This window comes from Cetorhinus maximus, chromosome 19 (genome assembly GCF_964194155.1).
Source record: "Cetorhinus maximus chromosome 19, sCetMax3.hap1.1, whole genome shotgun sequence".
Taxonomy (NCBI): domain Eukaryota; kingdom Metazoa; phylum Chordata; class Chondrichthyes; order Lamniformes; family Cetorhinidae; genus Cetorhinus; species Cetorhinus maximus.
The window spans coordinates 10,679,923-10,702,431 of record NC_135897.1 but is presented as its reverse complement, the minus strand read 5'-3'; the positions used below and the strand labels follow the sequence as shown (position 1 = coordinate 10,702,431).

The window sequence follows — 22,509 nt, the reverse complement described above, 5'->3', positions numbered from 1 at the left end:
CTGCAATTGAAGTAAAAATGAACCTTTAGCTCGAATTTATCTCCAATATAACAAACCTGTACTTGCTTGAGCCATACAAGGAAGATTTTTAATTCCCTTGATAATCTTTTACTTTGGTGAGCATGAAAACTTGTTTTACAAGATTTTTTAAATTAAAATCATACAAAAAGGAAAATTTCGTAAATTAAAAGATTAGTGTTGTCTACTGACCTCTAAGCTGTCTGGGACATAAATAAGATGGTGAAAGAAAATAGTCATTTAGTAGTACAGAACTTGAGTATTGCTGAAAAAAAGAGACATGTCTAAGCTTTTAGTCTAGCACTCATCAGGACAATTCACAAGAATACCAATATAAGGGGAAAACAACAATTTATACTGTATGTGACGAGAGTGCTCTCTTGTTGTTTTCCCCTTATATTGGTAATCTTGCGAAGTGCCCTTTTGAATACAAGACGAAAAGCTTAGACATGTCTCCTTTTTTTTAGCAATGGTGAAAGAAGCTGTATAATTATAATTTTGTTAGCATCTGTTGAGGCACAGCATGATTCCCAGAAATAAGTTCTATTTTCAAGATAATTCTTCAGGGAAGGCATATTTTATCCAGTTAGTTTGCAACTTTGGTGTTCTATTTAGTCACTGGTGAATATTGACTACTGTTAGCAGTGCACAAGTAACTGGGAATAAGTCTAACAGAATACTTGCAAGGATGTATGAGGAGGAGGCAGAAAATCCAAATAAAAATGGCAAGTAAAAATCTGATTAGTGTTTGGGAAGAACTGCTCTATAAATAGTGAACTTAATCATTCACTTGGATTCCATCCAAAGGAAACAGGAAAGATTTAAAAGCATGTTTACCAAATCATTAAAGTTGGTGGGCAATGTCAGGGAGTGCATTTTCTGCAGTTATGCAGAACATATCAGAATGTGAGAAGCCAGAGAGTATGTGCAGAATCCAAGATCTGGTGAGAGTGATAAGAAAAAGATTTGGTTCCTCTACAATTCTACACTTGGTTTAGATCTATATTTAGCTCCAGCTTGGGTACCTTTCTCACATAGCATTCCACATCCCATAGAAGAGTGTTATGCACAACAGCTTGTGTTCCATATGCAGTATAGCTGCAGCTGTGTTGTAATTATGAAGGCCCAAAGCTAGAACTAAAGTACACTAGGACAGATTACTTGTGCTGTGATTCAAACCAAGCCATTTCTCACAATGGATATCCAGAGGCTGCTCATAACCCAATCTCCAATCAGTCCAAAATTCACGTTTGCTATCAAAACTCTACTTCTAAATATGCAAGATGTCCTAGCATTGGGAGAGTTCGTTTTTCTTCCAAAAGTGTTCACACTTCATTTAAACTGTAGGCGCAATCTTTGAAATTAAAGAGGAACGGTAAGAAATCTAGTGCAATCACGACTTTCTGTTGTGACAGGGATGAGGGGGTAAGGGTAACGATTTCCTTCGAAGTAAAATGTATTCAGCCTGCAAGGACACAATTTGACACGCTAAAACTGAGCAGTATTAAGTGGAATGCAGTCAGTGACACGATGAATGCTGGGGAGTGAAAATATTGACACCAAAGGAGACCTTGGGTGTTAAAATTGTGTAACTGCCAACAGCAGCCAGGAAAATCCAGCAGCTCTGGGCTAAATCCACTATGTTGTACATGAACTGAAAAAAGAGGATAGTCAATGCCAAGCATTAGATATTGTTTAAAAGGACTGAGCAATCAGAGTCCGGAAACAATAAAAGGAAGGGGTGGCAAAAATAACACGGTGCCCAATATCCACCTTTTTCCATGCAGGAGGTGAGCAGCAATTTCCAGACTCAATGATTGCACTTTTGCTGCGTTGTGACTACTCACCCTGTCACTATTAGAACAGTAGGCAGCATAGGAAAATTCTGAAAAATCAAAGCTAAAAATCATCTTAAAAAAAAACACATTAGTGACCAAGTCATAAGACCTGAACTAATTGGAAACAGACTTGCCAACACCATGATTGTGGGATAGAGTGGCAAATAATCAGGTTCACTGCCAAGCAAACAACCTAGTCTGGAACAACATTATAGTTTCATTAAATGTAGCTGGTTGGTACACTGCCAATATAATTGTTGCCTGATTTTATTTTATAGTCTGTAGGTAAAGTGGAAGAAAGGCAATTTAAATGGTTTCATTCCAAAGTGAGCAAGTGTTTATGCAGTTTTGTTTATTCTGTGCTATACAGAATTGGTTTCCTGAACAGGATTGTGTTAAATTCAGCCCAGGCCATAGGCAGGCACTGAACAGTCAGGTATGAATTTGTTCTGGTTAATTCCCAGCTGATGGGGTTGTACCAGGGAGGAACCAAAGAAGCAAACAAGACCCAGAGCCAAGAATCACAAGTGACAAAATCTTGGAAAAGATGATGGGTTGTTTAAAATCTAGTAGGCAGCAATGTAAAACTGTTGATTGGATACACAAAACAACAGGGCCTCTACACCACATGGACCATTTTCATTTCAGTCGGAAATGTGATAAAAGGATATCAGTATAACATGCACAGGATATAAATGGCCTCTTGAATACTTAGTAAGGTCGTTAACATGAGGGCATGGCATTGTCTATTCAAAATAACAGGGCAATTGAACAAACAGTTCAAGAATTAAAGTTATACTGCCCCCCAGTGCCAATTTTCATTCATTACTCACACATTAAGATCTTTTAGAGTCATAAGAATTTTTTAATGTTAATTTTCTCCCCTCCTGAAGAACCCAAATCCTTGGTGAGACAGGATTCCACGAGTCCTGTGGTACCTTGGTTCAGGGAGCTGAGTGGCCTACTCCTGCTCCTAATTCATATGTTGCCCTTACATGGTAGTCAGGTAGGTGCTAGGAGGCTAATCAGTCAAGGAGGGAATCACAATGGATTCTAATTCAGTCCTGAAACACCATCCACATAATCAAGCACACCTCTAGCAAGTGGTTTGCATAGTGATTAAGAATAATCTTGCTTTGCTCTTTCCTAACCAAGGAATACAGGCCTATAGTAAAGACCATATCACTCAAGGATGAGGTGAGCTAACTCAACATGGATTGGGATTTGAATCTAGGAGCATTGAGATTTTGAACAGCCCCAATGGAATTTGTTGTCCCCAAACATTATTTGATGTCAATGCTTCAAATATTTAACTTGGGAGACTAATAAAATAGTCCAGTCTATATTAGTTACAGCAGAATCCCCAATGTCCCCTCAGTAAGATAAACGCATTCCCAAAAGCAGCACCTCACTGAATCACAGCAGCAACCTTGCTCCCAACCAGTTGGTCACAGTAGTGTCACACAAAACTGAAGCTTAGGGACTCCTGCATGGCAACTACTGCACTCAGCTATGCTGAACATACTACAAGGGACACGGTTTAAACTGTGCATAGTGAAGTTAGAACTCAGCAATGAAATAAGCAGCAATAATGCCACAGTGTCTTCAGTAAGATGCATACAGCACTGTAAAGAAAAAACTGATAATCTGGTAGATACTACATGCAGGAAAAAGCCTCCTATGATGATTAAATGGGTAAATGCATCAACAGCATGAAACCAAGCCATACAGACTACAAAGGTTCCAGGTTGCTAATCAGTACCCAGAAGGAATGTACTTCTTCTGTCATAGAACAAAATCTGCCCCTGTTCATTATCCAGCATTCATCCCATCCTGAGAAGTGCATCAGCGTTCAAATCAGACAAGGGCATGAGCAAAGGTGGCTGTGATTCACCCAAAATCAAATGCCCTGCCATCTCGTACTGCCTCAGCTAACATGTGACTAATGGTCACTTATACTGGAAAAATGCAAATGCTCATGGTACTAATATCCTAATACAAATCAAATCTTCAGAATACCAGGGGAAAAAGGAGAAAATTTGAGATACATATAGGTGTCATTCACTACCATGCTAAGATAGTATTAAAGCATATAAAAGAAATATTCAGGGCACTAAAGAAGGACAGCCAACATCTCAAGTGAAGCTGAACACGTAACCCATAAATAGGTTATGAACATAATTAATTATATCACACTGCTTGACCAGTGCTTTCTAATTTTTCCAACGTAAGTTGGAAATCTTAAGTATTTCTGAACTTCTTCAACTGCAAAATCCGCCAAAGATCTTTTGTGGTTTTACTATCAAGGCTGTTCTGACAAACTTAACAGTTAATTCTGTTTCTCACTCCCCAGATGCTGCCTGACCTGCTGAGGATTTCCGGAAGTTTCTGTTTTTATATCAGATTTCCAGCATTCACAGTGTTTTACTGTTGTTTTATCATTTCTTTCTGGTATGCCTCTCGTGTCGGACATACATTCAGCATCTATTGTGTTATGTACTTACTCAACATTCAGAAATAGGGTAACTGATAGACTCATCAGTTGACCATGTACCACTGAAACATATAAGTTCTTGAGGGGTCTTGATAGGGTGGATGTGGAGAGGATGTTTCCTCTTGTGGGAGAATCTAGAAATAGGGGTCACTGTTTAAAAATAAGGGGTTGTCCATTTAAGACAGATGAAGAGAAATTTCTCTCAGAGAGGCGAGAGTCTTAGGAACTCTCTTCCTTGAAAGGGAATGGAAGTAGAGCCTTTGAATATTTTTAAAGCAGAGCTAGATAGAGTCATGATAAGCAAGGAAGTGAAAGGTTATCAGGGGTAAGTGGGAATATGGATTGAGGTTACAATCAGGTCACCCATGATCTTATTGAATCGTGGAGCAGGTTTGAAGGGCCAAGTGGCGTACTCCTGCTCCTAATTCATAAGTTCGCGTGTATCATATCCAATTGGTACATGCATACTTTCATCAGCAACATGGGCATAATATAACTATGAATTGTAGATACTGAAAAGTGAACAAATGTACTAGAAAGATTAGGCTAGGTTTACCACAAGGATAGATATGATATAGTGTTTAGTATCATCAGTTATCTGTATTTGATCTTTTTACTAGCTCAGCAACTGTCATGGTAGTGATTACTGAGGGACAGGGCTTATATTTTCTGGCAAGTTTCAATGCTACCCTTTTGCAGAGTGTCAGTGAGGTTGCAGCACAATGGTGTGTACATACTGTGTCCTGAGGAAATCTTGGGGCGAACCAGTGGCATAAATGGTTAACATTCAAATCCGCACTCATGCCAAGGTGCATTCATGCACGTCAAAAAATATACATAATTTCAAATACTTGACTTCCAATGGATTGGTAGCTAGTCTTAGACATGTATTTCATTTGTGTGTCCTGTATCTACTATATTTACATTGCTAAACAAAAGCATTAATACGAGATTCTAGACTACTGTTGAAAGTTTGAGAGCCAGCACCTAATTAATGGATTTGAAAATGATGTCTCAATAATATTAGTCGCATTACATAACGCTAAAGTCCCATTTGACATTGAGGATTGCTTTAACATGGTTTTCTCTCCAATAACCACATATTGCCCTTTGACTAATAGCTTTGCATTTTTCAAAAGCCTTCTCTTCACTTGTACTCGTCTATATGTTTCTGCATAAAGTGACATGGACTGATAAAAACAGTTGCACAAAGCATGTCTTTCATCTTCCTTCTCTCAGCACATAGCCAAGTACTTGAGAGCTTCTGGGCCCTTGGCTACACTGTGGCAGAATAAAAAGGTGTCATAAAAAGCAATACTAACCAAAATCGTCAGAGTTAGTGAACCAGGAATGAGAGGTCAACATTCATATATCACTACTGCAAAAATTCTTTTACAATGGGTCCCAGTTCATTGTGCAAGAATGCATCGCCCAACATGGAGTGGCTAGAAAGTTGGAAATAATTCATTCAGTTGTTGGTGTGCGTGCGTGAGAGAGAGGAAGGGGGATATCAAGTAGTTATGGTGTGATCTAATTTGCATAATTTATTCAGCCCAAACTATTTTCCTGACCAAGGGCTCAGTCCAAATTTCCAAGTCACTGTCAACATTACAATAGAAACAAATGCATTTTCAAATCTGTCCTTCCTGGTTTGAAACCCTGTCACCTTAGCATATTGGATTCAGACCCAATAATGCAAATCCATCCTATCAAATAGCAGTTGCTGTGACTCTATCTATAAATATTGTACTCTAAACAGAACACCTGATGGCAAGCAGCTGAACGTGAAATTTATCCCACTCATTTCAGCAATCCTTATTCTTAGGGGTCAGAGACCTTTGCAAAACAAAAATTGCTCCCTCATTTCAGTTCTTCACATGGTTGTGTTTATTTAGAAACTGTGAGGGAAGCTAGATTGGGGTCAAGGCAAGCAATACCTAAAATTGGTTTTGTACCCATACTGTCTAATTGGTAACATGATGAGTGCAATCATTTCTCTTTCATATCAAACATGAGTCAGTGATAATGGCCCAGATTTTGAACTCACCACTGACTCCAAAGAAAGTTGTCCACAACGATCTAGCGATCTCTGTGGCATGGATTTCCCCTTTCCCAACAACTGTTTAAATCTGTTGTCCAGGTAAAGGGGGCTCTTGGCATGTAGGAGCAGTGATGTCAGCAAGCAGGTAAGCAGTCAATCAAACTGAAGTATGTAAACACAGCAAACCAAGTTAAAAGTACTTAAAATCTTTCGCTTTTAATTTAAATGTTCAAAGAGCATGGGTTAAGATACAAGTTAAGAGCAAATTTTAAAAAAATAAATGTAGAATTTTTTTAAATTATGGAGAAATTTGATATTCCACAATTATAAAATTAGCTTGTCAGGGCCAGTGAGGTTGTCTAGCAGTAATTATGAAGTTAGTATGCCATTAAAAACCAATTACGCCGCATTCAACAAGGTGCAACATTTTAAAGGGTTTTTACAGTGAGACTAATAGCATGAGTGAAAGTTTTCAGCAATTTAATTGATTTTCCATTGATTGCAGTCCAGGGTGCCTCAATAACGCATCTTCTGGAGGGGTATAGAATCGATGACAGCAACTTCGGGATTTCTGTGTTATTCTGCACCTCCGCGTCTCCAGAAGTTGCCGTCATTCTCAGTGGCGTAATGACTGCAGTCACTGACAGTTTTGCCATCATCACTACGGCTGGGTACTACAGTCACAGACTGTGCATTAATGGGCTAGTTTAAGTGGGTTCCATTTAATAATCACAGACTGAAATATTCCTGGAACGAGGTTTACCATTTAAGAAATAGTGAAAAAAGATGAAAGTTTTCTCAAAAAGCTCCTAGGTGAACTAGTACATTTCAGCACTACCCTTTTAATTTTGAGACCTGGGTTTGAATTCTGCACAGGTGGTTTTGCTTCCTGGTGAACTATTACCAATTTACTTCCAAAAGTTGGAGACCACAACAAATGTTTGCATTCAGGGTCCTGATTCAAAATGCAGCAATCATGGTGAATGCTGATAATGTTTATATGCATGATCGTAATAGCACACTGTAAGTTGCTGCAACTGACTCAGGAATGCGATATTATCATGGAACACAAAGAGGAATAATTTAATTTCCTGGACTACAACCTTATAGGTGAGGTACAAGTGAATATGGACAGATCTTTGGATGAGATTAGGTCACATCCTAAGCACCGAAAAACTACACAAATGCATGCTTGGGACAGGAGTTATCAGATTTGAAGGTGTTTGGATCAACTAACCTCATTTGAGGCTAGAGTAGAGGTTTTATTTGGAGTAACAAGCTTTGAATCAGTTAGATACAACTGGCCAACTGTCCCACACTGTACAAACAAACGGTCAGAACAGAATTCAGGCTAGATATTCAACAAAAACAGGAGCTACTGTTCTAAACAGCTTGCTGTGGCTGTTGTCAGCCCGCTGAATTATCAGTGGCTTGTGAAATGAAGCACAAAACCTTCTTTATTCTGTATGCTCATGAAACTGGCTGACAGAAACAACTTCAAATATATTTTTCATTCCCAATATACATTTTTAAATTGAAGATTATAGCAGTTTTATGCCCAGTGCCAAGAGTTAGTGCTGTGTAAAACTGCTCCAGCACCAGTATCGAGGGCACACAGACAGCACATCAAGCCAGAGGACAAAGCACAACTGTGACTCTGACACAAGAATGTGCTTTAACACCAATCTCAGACACTGACAATTAAGATAGAAGCACCTTTATGTTGTGGGACCTTGTCCACAGGGACTTGGCTTTAAACAACTTGGCTGCTTATGTTCTACACTGCATCAGTTTGGGATGGATATGGGTTTAAATTCACCACCAACCAAATAATTCCATAATACTTAACTCTGTCACTGTACTGAAAAACGTAGCTTTCAAAACACAAAACTTTTCATTTCCAAAACCTCTGAAGGTTCACTTTCAGAAGTTTAAAAATTAAAATGTGTACAACAGAATTTCCCAAACTGTGGTCTGCGTATCCCTTGGAGTATACAAGACATCCTGGGGGTGTGGTTGGGGGAAGCGGGGGGATGGGGGGAATACATGGGCAATATTGTTTAATTTTTTTTATTCATTCACAGGATGTGGGTGTCGCTGGCTAGGCCAGCATTTATTGCCCATCCCTAATTGTCCTCGAGGTGATGGTGGTGGTGAACTGCCTTCTTGAACCGCTGCAGTTCCTGTGGTGTAGGTGTACCCACAGTGCTGGTGGATTTTATTTAATCATTTTATTTATCGCATTTTTATAATAGGCCACTCAGACGAAGCTTTAAAACTCTGGAAATTTGTTACATAGTCAATTTACTTCAAGATGGATCAATGAGAACAAAGGCATTCAGAAATAATGACATAGAAAGCCCTCCAATCATTACATTACAGTGTACTATCAGATGCCCAGCAACTCTCCAGTCTAACTGAGCCCAGAACTAAGTCAGGTTTTCTTTCAGACTATAACTATATCTGTTGGGGTGTATGGTGAAAATGGAGTTAGCTGAAGACAAGTAGTGTGAAGAAGAAAACACAAAAAAAACCTTATGAATCAAACTATCACCTCGTTTGTCTAGTGGCATGATTCTCGCTTGGGGAATTCACAAAAATCATCTATAACTCCAAACATTATGTACTTCTGCTCAAACAAATAACCTCAACAGTCACATTAATGGCGAGTAGTACAATTATTTTTTAAAATTAATTCGTGGGATGTGGGTGTCGCTGACTAAGCCAGCATTTATTGCCTATGCCTAACTGCCTTTAAGAATGTGGTGGTGAGCTGCCTTCTTGAACCGCTGCAATCCTTATGGTGTAGGTACACCCACAGTGCTGTTAGGAAGGAAGTTCCAGGATTTTGACCCAGCGACAGTGAAGGAACGGCAATATATTTCCAAGTCAGGATGGTGAGTGACTTGGAGGGGAACTTCCATGTGGTGGTGTTCCCATCTATCTGTCGCCCTTGTCCTTTTAGATAGTAGTGGTCGTGGGTTTGGAAGGTGTTGTCTAAGGAGCCTTGGTGAGTTCCTGCAGTGCATCTTGTAGATGGTACCCACTGTTGCCACTGTGCATCGGCAGTGGAGGGAGTGAATGTTTGTGGATGGGGTGCCAATCAAGCAGGCTGTTTTGTCCTCAATGGTGTCAAGCTTCTTGGGTGTTGTTGGAGCTGCACTCATCCAGGCAAGAGAACAGTATTCCATCACACTCCTGACTTGTGCCTTGTAGAAGGTAGACTGGCTTTGGGGATTCAGGTGGTGAGTTACTTGCTGGAGGATTCCTGCCTCTGACCTGCCCTTGTAGCCACAGCATTTATATGGCTAGTCCAGTTCAGTTTCTGGTCAATGGTAACCATTGTTTAAGTTGTGTGTGTGCGTATTATAATTTGTACAATATTTGGGCATTAAAGGGGTGAAAATATTAACCCTGTTTGCTGGCAGTTCTCGAAGTGGGTACATAACAAGTACATGTTTCAGTGTAGAGGATAGAAGATTGAATATTTCTGAACAGAACCTTACCCCTCAATGACCCACTAATCAAAGAAATGCACTGTTTGGTGTGATATAACGCCACAAGGAAGACCGATATTTAATCTCCAATCTGTACTAAGTTAACTGTTGACAGTGAAGGGTAACATTGAGGACAACACTTGACAATATTCCTGGGATTGTTCTTGAACAGGGACAGGACAGAAGCAATTTTCATGTCACCTTCACTCATTTCACAACACTCTTGTTTCTAGATTAGATGGTTGTGGATTTCAGCTTTGCAGGGTTTGAGGTTGTGATTTAGTATCAAGAATGCTGCATTATTGGAGACGCTGTCCTTTAACTAAGATACTATAAGGTGCTAGATTAATGCAAGAATCATTTCAATCAGGGCTGCGGTTCTAGATCCCTATCCAGTCACCTCCCACCACACATAAATAGCCATGGAGCCAAGGCAACTGGAGAACTTCAACATAACACTGTCTTCAGGAGAAAGATGTCTTCTGAAGAAGCAAAATCTACTGCAGTCTTTTAATTGTTCCTTAAAATCTGCCACGCACCAATTATTTGACAATGGATTCCTCAGTTTACAAAGGTTAAGTAGTGAGCATAAAAGCAGACATTCTACTATGTTAAATTTGAATACACTCCCACGTTGTATAGTTCACTTTATGACTATGAAAAATAAAAACAGGGATATTCTTCAAGGCAATAACACCTTCACTTGGAACAGAAGAATATTTATAAAATGACATTTGAAATATTTACCTCTTTCTCTAAACACTCCTCACCAAGCAGTGAAACCTCTTGGCATGAAAGTGGAAAAGACTAACAATGAAATAACATTAAAGGAGGCCAGCCTTGTGCCATAGACCCACACCCAATCGGTACTGGACATACCCAACCGATACAAGTGCCCCTCCATCAGTCCAGGCTGGACCTGGACACAAGTAGTTAAGTGTCAGTTGTGGTTCAGTGTTAGCTCTCTCAACTGAGTCAGAGGTTTGTGGTTTCAAGTCAAACTGTTGACACGAGCACTAAGTCTAGACTGGAACTCCAGTGCAGTACTGAGGGAGGGCTACACTGTCGAAGGTGTCTTCTTTCGGGTAAGTTGCTGAACCGAGGTTCCCATCATCCCCGGCAGGTAGATCCCATGGCATTAAGATCTTGTGGAAGAGCAAGGCAGTGCTCCCCAATATCCTGGCCAACAGTTATCTCTCAGCCAACAACTAAAAACAGATGATCAAACTGCAATTTGCGGGAACTTGCTGCGCACAAATTGGCTGTTTGGTTTCCTACATTTCAACACTGACCACACTTCAAAAAGTGCTTTAAAGTGCTGTGCGACATTCTGAAAGAAGCTATAGTAATGCAAGTCTTTCTTTCAAATCCCAGGGATTACTGAACCCAATTTGATAGAGAAATAAAACATACTGACAGTTATTAGCACCATGTTTAAGCCATAACGGTCAGATTGCAGAATAGGTTTTATGCAACATGGGTCTGTCTTATGAAAAAACTGTGTGTTAACTGCTCGGGATTGGTTGTAAGAGTGATGTGTGCGTATATATACTACAAGGCTTTTGTGTCATAATGTATATTATACATGCACTCAAGCAGCAAGACTTAGTTTCTCTGTTAGAATTTTTGGGAGCAAACCTATGTGCATTTTGAAATAGTGATCCCCAAAATGACAAAACCGCCTTAATCACAGTTTACACTCCAAAACACACATTACAAAGGGAGACATCCTCCCCAAAATATGTTATAATCTCAGCACCTCAAATGAGAAGACACATGATACAAGAGACAGAAGGAAGTATCTGGAACTGAAGAGGCACCAGAGTTAAGAATGAGAAATGTGTGTGAGATGTATTAATAGTACATATGTTTTTGCTACTCTTTGCATGAGAAGGGAATGGGGCTTTAAGCAGACATTTAGCTAATTATCACAGCCTATTTAAGCACTACTGTGCTGGATTTTTGACAATGCCGGATGTACATACTCATTTAAATTGCTAGGCCCAGTACACAGTAGAGTTTTGCTGTACATACCTCGAAGAATGCGCTCCTCGTGGCATCGAAGAAAGTCCCAGATTCGAACTGTGCCGTCGTCAGAACATGTGGCAAATTTATTATCCGTAGGTGAGAAACTGTTACATGAAGACACACAGTAGGGGAAAGAGGTCAGCATTTAACAGGAGCCGAATTGAGCCCAATCTGGAGCATCCTCACATAAGCGTTCTGTACAAATGGACTCCAGAAGTTAACTAGAATAACCACAATGCTTTACATTGGAACCTCGATTATCCGCCAATGTGGGGTAGGATTCCCCCCAGCAGGAAATAGAAATTGGCAGACAATCGAACGGCCCCTTTTGCTTAGTTTGATACCAAGCTTTTTTTTTAAAACTTCCAATTGATGTATTTAGATTAATTAATGAGGATTAATTAATTGCGTGCACAAGGCAGACCCACATTTTTGCATTTCAACACGAGTATCCTGAAATAAATACCAGCACATCAACTCTTGCTAGGCTCCCAGACCTGAAGCCCTGATTCTTAATGGGCTCCCAGACCTGAAGCCCTGATCCTTAATGGGCTCCCAGACCTGAAGCCCTGATCCTTAATGGGCTCCCAGACCTGAAGCCCTGATCCTTAATGGGCTCCCAGACCTGAAGCCCTGATCCTTAATGGGCTCCCAGACCTGAAGCCCTGATCCTTAATGGGCTCCCAAACACAAAGCACTGACTCACACTGTGCTCCCAGACCCAAAGTGTAATATTAGAATAGTAAATTCTACCGGGTACCAGTCATTAAGTACCTACTGATTCTATTGGGTCAAGGATCCAGAAGTTGTGAAAATTCTATTTAAGAACATTCCACTATTTTTTAATTATAAAATTATGTATAACTAAATCAGGACTCCCATTAAATTTATAATTGGGAATAACTGAGTGTCTCGATGGCAGGTATGTCTATAATCGAGGTTCCACTGTGCTAAATAGAAAGTACTTAAGTTGCTGAGTTTCTACACTGCCAAGGATAGTGCATACACTGCCACATCCAGCGTTACCAACTAGATGAGTAAAGTGTGACTGCACCTGCACTGTACAAATGTCGGGATGGCAGCTCTAGTACATAATGCTCCTTGGAGTCCATAGGCAAACGCTATCCTGAATGGCAGTAACGTTATATAGCTCCACGTATTTTTCTAATTTAAAACTTCCTATAAAGCACTTTTTACATAGCATTAACCCCAAGTTACATCATTCATAGAAGCGGGGATGAGGGAAGTTATAAAAGAATACTACATGTTAGATTGCAGAAATGGCATTGGAGAACAAGGTGGGCTAGGGGAAACAGGCCACTTGATTTCCTTGTTAAAATTTAACTATAATGTGATTGTGTATTTTAAGATCAGATAACCACAGTATCCTGCTTTAAATGATTTTCTGACCTGAGAAGTGAAGGGTATCTGCAAAAGTGAATTTTAAAAGTGCAAGTGTCACATTGCAAGTATTTGATATTCAAAAGGTGCAGCTTAATTAGCCACACTCAGTGCAAGCACTTCAGTGTTGCACATCTAGTTCTTCAACATTTCCAGCCACATCAACTTTACTAACAGTGGTGTATGCTGCTGCTACTTTACTGATATTTACCTTCTGGCTATTTACTGCACTATCTGTCTCTGGTATGCTGCGCCAACACACCACAGCTCACCAATCAGAGCACAATCAGGATCTAGATTGGTATTAACCTGACACTGCAGATTTTAAAGAACAGCTCGAAACAGAACCCACTTCTAGGATCCACGGAAAATACCTTGCCTCAGCTAACTAGATTGTTTTGGCTCCATTTTCCAAATGGAAAGGCTTTAGAGTGATCTAATGCTACAATGTAGTTAGCCACAATACTGAAAAAAAAACTGTGACATCACTTTCTCAACGTAATGGAAACCCAGATGAAATGGGATTAATTTAAACTTTTTTAAACAGCTCTCCCTGCAAATGAATTCAACGTACGCGATAAGTAAAAGTTACAGTCTGCAAAACCCGCCACTTTATTTACAATTTTGGTGTTGGAAATATTAAAATGGTTTTAAAATTTAATTTCTTTTTGAAGTTCTTCAATCTTGTTGCCACTGGATATAGCTGAATGTCGGTGATCTAGTATTTATTTTTAATCCCTGCACAGATCACCACCATTGGGACTTCGCTGACCATTTTACTTCGGTGTTCAAACTGGCTTTATTTCTGAAGTTTTAACCTTTATTCAGTTTTAGAAAAAAAGGAAATACTTTATTTAAAAATGTAAAATCTTGCTTTACAAAGAACTCATAAAAGGAATACTTGTATACATTAGCACTGCAGCAAAATTCTGAGCAGTACAGCATACGGTCAACATCCACATTTCTCAAAAATGGCAACGTATCAATACCACACCATAGTTCTAGAGCAGACAATGTGGCACTTTGTGTAAAAGAGGAAACAAATGAAAATATTGAGCATAAAATGTGAAGCATTGCTCCCAGGGTCTCATAGAAACCATGCACAACTTCACCTAGAATACAATGAAATGACAATATAATTATACCAATCCCTATGGAAAACTGCATAGCATTAATCCACCTGGCCTCTCTAATCGCCTCCTTGTGAGCTTGGAACATCTTCACATTGTTCATGTTGGACTGCCAATACTTCACATATCCACCGTGGTCAGCTGTCAGCATCCACATGTCATTATGAGACCAAGTCATGGCTCTAACTGGACTGTCATGAGCCTGTTGAGAAAAAAATGGTTACATTCTCAGATGCTCCATGTATGTTCATTTCCATTTCACATGCAAGTCTCATCCATAAACATTTCTTTTAAATAAGGCATTAGTCAGATGTTTGCTTTGGGGAATATTTTTGCATCCCCAGCACCTCCTATTCCAAGTCAACCAACTCATGAAGGTCTTTCGTTGCTCAATACAATGGTGTACACACTCTCACAGTTGCCCCTCCAGAGGTGTTTATATATGACAAATCTTGACAAGTACTTCAAATGGGGAGGTAAATCAGGCTGTTGCTCCTAAAGGAAAGGACACCCTCATCCAGGGTCAACAGTGATCATGGTAAAACTGGCAGAGCAGCCTACTAGTCTGTCAGTGGTAGTAAAGGTGTAACAGCACATTGTGAGGAGCACAAAGTCAGTACCTTATGCAACTACTGCAGATTAAGGCAAATCAACCAGAGCAATGACATCAAATCCCAGGAACAGTCTGGGAATTTCTGGGCCACCTGTAGGAACTTTACACACTGCAGGCATACAGAAAGGAAATTCACTGCTTAAACAGGGAGCTAGTTCTATATGAAATGGGCAGATTGAACATTACTGCAAGAAACTAAGGTTGGGCCTCCAAAAACAACAAGAGAAATACCCAAAAGTGGCACATGAGAAACTTAAACCTGAGGAGTCAAACTGGGACAGTGATGGAAAAAAATCAAATACTTTAGACCTCAGCAAAAGACGCTGGAAAGATAATCACACTGTTGAAGAGTACAGCTGATGGTGTTGAGATGATCCTACACAATAGGTAGTCAGGAGACAGTTTATTGGTGTTTCTCTAATCTGACCTTTTGTGAAATGTGGTGATGGAACAATTCTATGATGAGGTACAGTTGGTGTTGAAAATAGTAAAATCAATATGATCTTCATTAATTTGGGTGATAGGAGCATTAAAGAAGGAAAAGGAATAGATGAGGTTGAGCCAATTAAATGAATCAAGAAAGAGAAATGACAAAGCAATCAGAATAATAATAGCTCTGTTAAAAAGCACAATTTTGTGTCGAACATTTGGTCGAACAGGTAAAATACATAGGAATGAATGAATTACAATAGAAAAAAGTAAATCATTTCTAGAAAGCACTCTGGGACTCAGTATATAGCATTACATATCCCGGAACTGACTACAATTCACATCCCAACCAGGTTAATTGCAAAATGAAGAATTCAGCTCAACAGCAGAACTTCATTAAGGATCAGTATGTATAGAATGCAGTAGAATGTGAGTAATAGGATACAGAAAAAGACGTGGATGAACATACTATTGAACAGTATCGGGAATTAAACAGTTCTGGATAGAAAGTCTTGGGGAAAAAAACTAAAGAAGAAAAACGATGAATAAAGAAATCCTGAATCAAACGAAGGAAATATAAATAACAGCATGATTTTAAATACAAAGAAAGAAAAAGTATACTGAAGCATGGGAAATCTGGATGGAACAACTAAATAGAAGAATTGGACAAGACCCTGAACCTCCCTTTGGGAGTGAGTAACCACGTCCCAGTGAACAGTGATCACTATGGTCCGCAGAAACAAGAGAACTGCTAGCAATTATTATGATTTCAATGGTCTGATGGAAAGTGCACTCAGTCAACATCGTAGACCTACAATACATGTGCACCGCCCATAAATCCCCCAGACAGCAGGCTTTCAATCTCAGTTTGGACCATCAGCAGGATGCCCCAGGATTAGACACAGCACCTTCAAAGAGCAACAGGGAAAACTAGAATGAGGAATCTCTCTGTCCTGCTTGCATGAGTGGAGTGGAACTGATTTTGGTGGCCTTGATAAAAGATTTGAGACAAACTGCTTAAGTGGCCAGGATATGACAGGTTTGAGGTGGATGGGGAGAGAGAAACTTCGGAAAAGGGGATAAGTTACAAAATCCACAGTATCAAGAGCAATGTTACTGTGGCTTCTAAGGAATACAGCCTAGAAGACAAATTATATACCACCAATAGGATACCTCCTGAAGCAAGAAAATGAAAAAGACTCTCCCACACCTGTAGCAAATGAATGAGCATTTGCGCCATCAGTTTGCCAATATAATCACATCTGTTGGTTACCTTGGTGACATTAGTTTTTGCTGTTAGGAATTTATCGCTACAACACAAACACTAGAGTTCCACAACGCCGTTCTCAATTGCTGTAGCAGGATAAACTATATTTTCTCTACCTCACACCCCTCCACCTGCCCCTCCCCATTTGGCATTGCACTGGAGACTCGCATACCTGTAAAATTGTTTCAAAGTTAAACGTGAGCCCATTCCAGAGAGTGAACTCGCCACTTGAAGCCCCGGTGACTAACCGTCTTCCTTCCGGAGTCCACTAAATACAGAACAAAAACAATTATTTCTATATTTAAATATATTAAGCACTCAGTGCAATAAATAGTGGTTACAGCTATCTCTCTGATGCACTGCACCAACAGGAAGAGGCATTGCAGTTCAAGGATTTCAAACATATTTTGCATATATAGCTTTTCTTGAGGCTGTTCAGCATTATTCTTGGGAATGGATATATTTGAAACCAAATTGGTGCAAAGGGGAAATCTTGTGTCACTCTTGTGGCAGCACACCCAACAGTTTGCTTTAGATAGTGCATTTAAGACAGTAAAAATGTCCCAAGGCACTTCAACTCACAAACACCAAAACCAATGCCTCAGGTAAAGCAAACACGATAGCAATAGTAGTTTACATAACAACCAACTCATGAAGGTCTTTGATTGCTCAATACAGTGGAGTTCACGCTCCCACTGCTGCCTCTCCAGAGGTATTTGCACCTGATAAATTGTGGTTGCTTGAACTGCAAATGGCAGATGAGCAGCCAGTTTGGAGGCAAAGGTGTTTTTTTGCCTATGTTAGTTAAACCCAGGTGCAAAGAACCTGAAAGAGAACAGGTTCAGGAGTTGAACTGGAATAGAATTCCCGCTGCTCAAATCATTAATGATCTTGGTGAATCTTTCACAGTGTATCTACATTGTGCATAGAAGTAAGATGTTATGACCAAGAAATATAGCAAATGGTAGCATTGAAAGTAGAAAATGACAGAGATATAGAAAAAGATGACAAAAGATATAGAAAAAATAGCAATGACTGACAAGCACTATTAACATCAGTGCAGCAAATAAATAACTAAGGTAAATCGAATAATAGGAAGTAAATCCCAATTGCATACAACAGTGATGCTGAGCTTATGCAAAGTGTTTGTGAGATCATGAGCATACAGATGTATCTTAACTGTGATCAGTGGTTCAGAAACAGTGGAAAAGATTGGGACAGTAACAAAGATAGTTCCAGATATGATAAGTGGCAAAAGCAGGTTATCCAATTTTGATTAGGTAAAGATATGTGAGGGGGGGGGAAATTGAATGGAAGAGGCTTTTCCCCACTATACTTCATATTGCCAACGTCATATACTAGTTCCATAACAACATTTTTGAATCAGAATATACAACCAAGCTTGATTCAAGTCCACCAATTCCTTCATTATAATGTGAGCACCAACACTGCCTTAACCAGCAAATGTTTCTTAGTCCCAAGTAGTGGGAATTGCAGCTGACATGCTTTTAAAAAGTGATTTAATTCCAGTTTAATAAACCAGTTTGGCACAAGGCCAGAAGATTCACAATATATTATCTACTTTAGTTTAACTCTTATTCACATTCTTTTGATTACTTACCCTGACAACAAACACAGGACACTTCACTTTATTGGTTGACGTTCTTACAAATTTTGTTGTTACAGCATTCATAGGATTTTGCAGCATTCCCATAGGTGGCACCAACTGGAAAACATTAAAGACACCATTAGGACCAGAGGTCAAGAACAGCAAAACTATCACCAAGTGTGTTACATGGCAAGACCAACTAACAGCAGAGACATGAAAAGAACCAAACAACAGTAAAGGTCCGTAAAAAAGCCAATTAATCAGCACCAAGAAGCCAATCAACCCAACATCACAAACCAGATTACACCAGACCAACCTAACAGCACAACCAAAACAAGAACAGACCAACCCAACAGTCTAACTGAAATTAAGCAAAGCCAACACAATACAGTGACCAGCATAACTAAAACCCACAAAACCATGACTGGGGCTGGTCAATGAAGAGCCACATACCCCAAATTATCATCAGAACAAAACCAATGGAAAATCTTCATACTCCACTTTCTTCTATTTGCCTCTTCCCTATAAAGTATAATCTCCTGGACTATTACGTTTATTTGCTGAAGTTCAAATGCTGAGTTTCTCTCACTAATTCTGCCAGACTGCTCAAGCATGTGTATGTTACTTAGTTCATTTTTTAAAATCCTACTTTTAATTCTCTTGGTGTGCAGGGGGGTGAGGAGGTTGCATTCGTGCTAAGAAATTATTTCACATTGGGCTAGTCCCTGATGCAATGCGCAGCACTGCCCTAATCTTCTCCCCAGGACATTGTGCCACACAACCCATAACTGCACCATGTTTGTTACACAGATGCCAAGTGCTGCTTTCCTCCTGAGCTCAGTTAAATCCAGAGCCTTTGTTCTTCCTTCAATCTTTTTCCTTTAATTCATTTACCTAATGTGGATGTCACTACCAAGGCCAGCATTCCTGTCCATCCTTCCTTGTCCTCAGGAGGTGGTGGTGAGCCACCTTCTTGAACCACTGCAGTCCACATGGAGTAGGTGCACTCACAATGCTGTTAGGACCCAGTAACAGCAAAGGAATGGCAAAATATAGCTCCTTATGCAATTAGGAGAGGAACTTGTTCCCATGCATTTGCAGCCCTGGTCCTTCTCGGTGGTAGAGGTTGTGGCTTTGGAAGATGCTGTTGAAGAAGCCTTAGCTAGTTGCTGCAGGGCATCTTGTAAACATTGTAGCCAGGGTACACCAGTGGTGGAGGGAGTGAATGTTTAAGGTGGTGAATGGGGTGACAATCAAGTGGGCACTTTGTCTTGGATGATGTCGAGCTTCTTGAGTGTTTGAGCTATACTCATCCAGGCAAATGGAGAGTATTCTATCACTCTCTTGATTTGTGCCTTGGGGAATAAAGAGGTGAGTCACTCAATATCTGTGGCTAGTCAATGGTAACCCCTTGGATGTTGATGGTAGGGGAAATTGACGATGGTACGTGCATTGAATTTCATGGGGAGGTGGCAAGGTTTTTTTATTGTTAGAGATGATCATTACCTGGCACTTGTTTGGCGTGAATGTTAATGGTCACTGATTAGCCCAAGTGTGAATATTATCTAGGACTTTCTGCTTGTGGGCAGGGACTGCTTAACTATCTGAGGAGTCACAAATGGAACTGAACACCTGCAACCATCAGGTAAGCATCTCCACTTCTGACTTTACGTTGGAGGGAAGCAGCTAAAGATGCTTGTGCCTACGACACTGCCTTGAAGAACTCTTGCACTGATGTCCTAGGCGAAGATGATTGGTCTCCAACAGCCAAGAGCACCTTCCTTTGTACTAGATAGGACTCCAGCCAGTGGAGCGATCCCCTGCTTCACACCTACCTCACTGCCTGAACTTCAATTTTACTTCTGTTTCTTGAAAGGGAAGTTACTGGCATATCACTTCTAGAATTTAGCTCTTCTGTTCATGTTTGGATCAAGGCTGTAATAAGGTCTGGAGCCCAGAGCTCCTGGTCAAATCCAAAATGAGTGTCACTGATAAGCAAGTGCTGCTTTATAGCATTGTCAATGGTACTTCCATCATTTTGACTGAGTGTAGGCTGATGGGAGGGAATTGACCAGGTTGGATTTGTCCTGCTTTTTGTGGCAGGACCTACCTGGAAAATTTTCCACTTTGTCAAATCAATCTCAGTGTTTAAACTGTACCTAAAAAGAGCTTGGCTAGAGGCATGGCTAGTTCTGGAGCACAAGTCTACAACACTATAGCCAGGATGATATTAGGGCCCATAGCCTTTGCTGTAGCCGATGTGCTCAGCCATTTCTTTATATCACATGCTCTTTTACAGTCCTCATTGAACCAGGGTTGGTACCCTAATTGATAATGGCAGTGAAAAGTACCACTGCCATGACATTACAAATTGGGGCAGATTACAATTATGCTGCTGATGATCCACAGCACCTCATAGATGTCTAGTTTCAAGCTGCTAGATCTGTTCTGAATCTATTCCATCTAGCACAGTGGTAGTGTTACACAACACTTGAAGGGTACCCTCAGTGTGAAGATGGTTCCACCACAAATAATATCATGGACAGCTGTATCTGCAATAGGTAGATTAGTGAGGATGAGGTCAAATAGGTTACTTCCTCACTATGATTCTCTTGCCATCTGCCATAGGCCCAGTCTGACAGCTATGTCCTTCAGGACTCAGCCATCTCGGTTGCTAGTGGTACTGCTGTGTCACGGTGATGGACACTGAAGTTCCTAACTCAACATATTCTGTGTCCTTTCTCTCTCCAGTGCTTCTTCAAAGTGGTGTTCAACATGGAGGAGTACTGATTCATCAGCTGAAGTATGACAGTGGGTGATAACCAGCAGGAGGTTTCCTTGCCCATATCAGACCCGATGCTTGCCTGTCTCTCTGATGTATTTTTAATGTAAGCTGTGTTCTTTCTTCAATCTAATTCAAAGCTAGTAACCCTAAGAATGCCTTAGTTTGATTTATTTCCCATCAGGCCAATTTTTTCCAAGTAATTTATTTGAATTACATATACAAACAGAACCATATTCATGAAACAAAAGTTCACTACAAGCAGCATCCAGTTGTTCTGCTATGTAATATACAAAAATAAAACTACAATATCATTGCCACTAAGATTGAACCAAACTGAAGTGACATACAGCACCACCAGCAAAACTAAGCCACCCAACAGGAGCAGCACATTAAATTAATACAGTGAATTTACAAAGGCTTTGCGTTTGAGATGCTTACATCATTATAATAAGCTGAATCTGGCTGGATTGCTCGAAGGTCTCTGTGATCTCTCTGCCAAACTCGATTCTAAAATTGAAGATAAAAAAAATCAGCAAATGAAGAACCAGGCAATAAAAACTATTTACATACTCATTAGATATGTTAAGAGACAAAATAATGCATAGTTATGACCTTACACACACAATGCTTTGCCATCACACTCAGTATTAAATGATGTGTTACACCATACATAAACCAGTCTTCTTGAATGACCCTAGTTCTATATTTGCATATTGCCTTCAGCACTTTCATTTGCCCCACAATACTAACGTTAATTTCCAATACTCGTTCCTGCCAGCAGACATGCCACACAACATAACATATATCTCTCATTCTTAAAACTAATTCACCACCAACATTTATTCCAATTTGAAAGCTTTCACTCAGTATTATGTTCTGGCAGATTGAAGGAACATATAACCATCAATGCAATGTTAACAGTGACAGCACAGAGCTGTTCCATTCAGTGTTGCAACATTTATTCAAGATACTTCTCAACTTGCTTCAAACAAGATTTAAGTGATCATCCCTGTGCACTTTTTCCCTAAATTCCATTGTTCTAGACCTCTTCCTTCTGGTTGCTGGGTCTAAACTGTGTTGAAAAGAATGAATTTTTCTGTAATTTAATCATAATCCCCAAGTCGCAGTGCGTGAAGGCAAGATTGAGCCCAAGTACTCCGAACCAGTATGGAGATTCCTTGACTCTGGAGACAATTGTCAGCCTGGTGAAAAATTTCAGGCCCCAGTGCTCACTATGAAGTTAACTCAGGAAATGCAGGTACTTTCTGGTCAACAGAGGCACAACAGTGAGGGAGACTGACTCAACAGGCTTGAGCCAGCAACAAAAAATGGCAACGTAAATGGCAAAAACAAAATACA

The 22,509-nt window shown here is 40.0% G+C and overlaps 1 protein-coding gene across 6 annotated transcripts in view; it reads right to left on the bottom strand.

Moving 5' to 3' along the window:
• Window positions 1-22,509, bottom strand: part of wdr33 (WD repeat domain 33) — a 118,489-nt gene that overhangs the window by 50,241 nt on the left and 45,739 nt on the right. For 5 of the 6 annotated variants that reach the window (XR_013579579.1, XM_078563477.1, XM_078563481.1 and 2 more), the window contains exons 3-7: window positions 21,589-21,657; window positions 18,378-18,482; window positions 16,929-17,024; window positions 14,498-14,649; window positions 11,923-12,020 (exon numbers count right to left, since the gene is read on the bottom strand). Coding sequence is in view for 5 of the 6 variants with exons in the window: in XM_078563477.1 (XP_078419603.1) it covers window positions 11,923-12,020; window positions 14,498-14,649; window positions 16,929-17,024; window positions 18,378-18,482; window positions 21,589-21,657 (520 nt within the window). In the remaining variant the exon portion in view is untranslated. Of the gene's footprint in view, window positions 1-6,841; window positions 7,066-11,922; window positions 12,021-14,497; window positions 14,650-16,928; window positions 17,025-18,377; window positions 18,483-21,588; window positions 21,658-22,509 lie in introns of those variants that run through there. The other variant, XM_078563479.1, reaches the window with a different exon arrangement.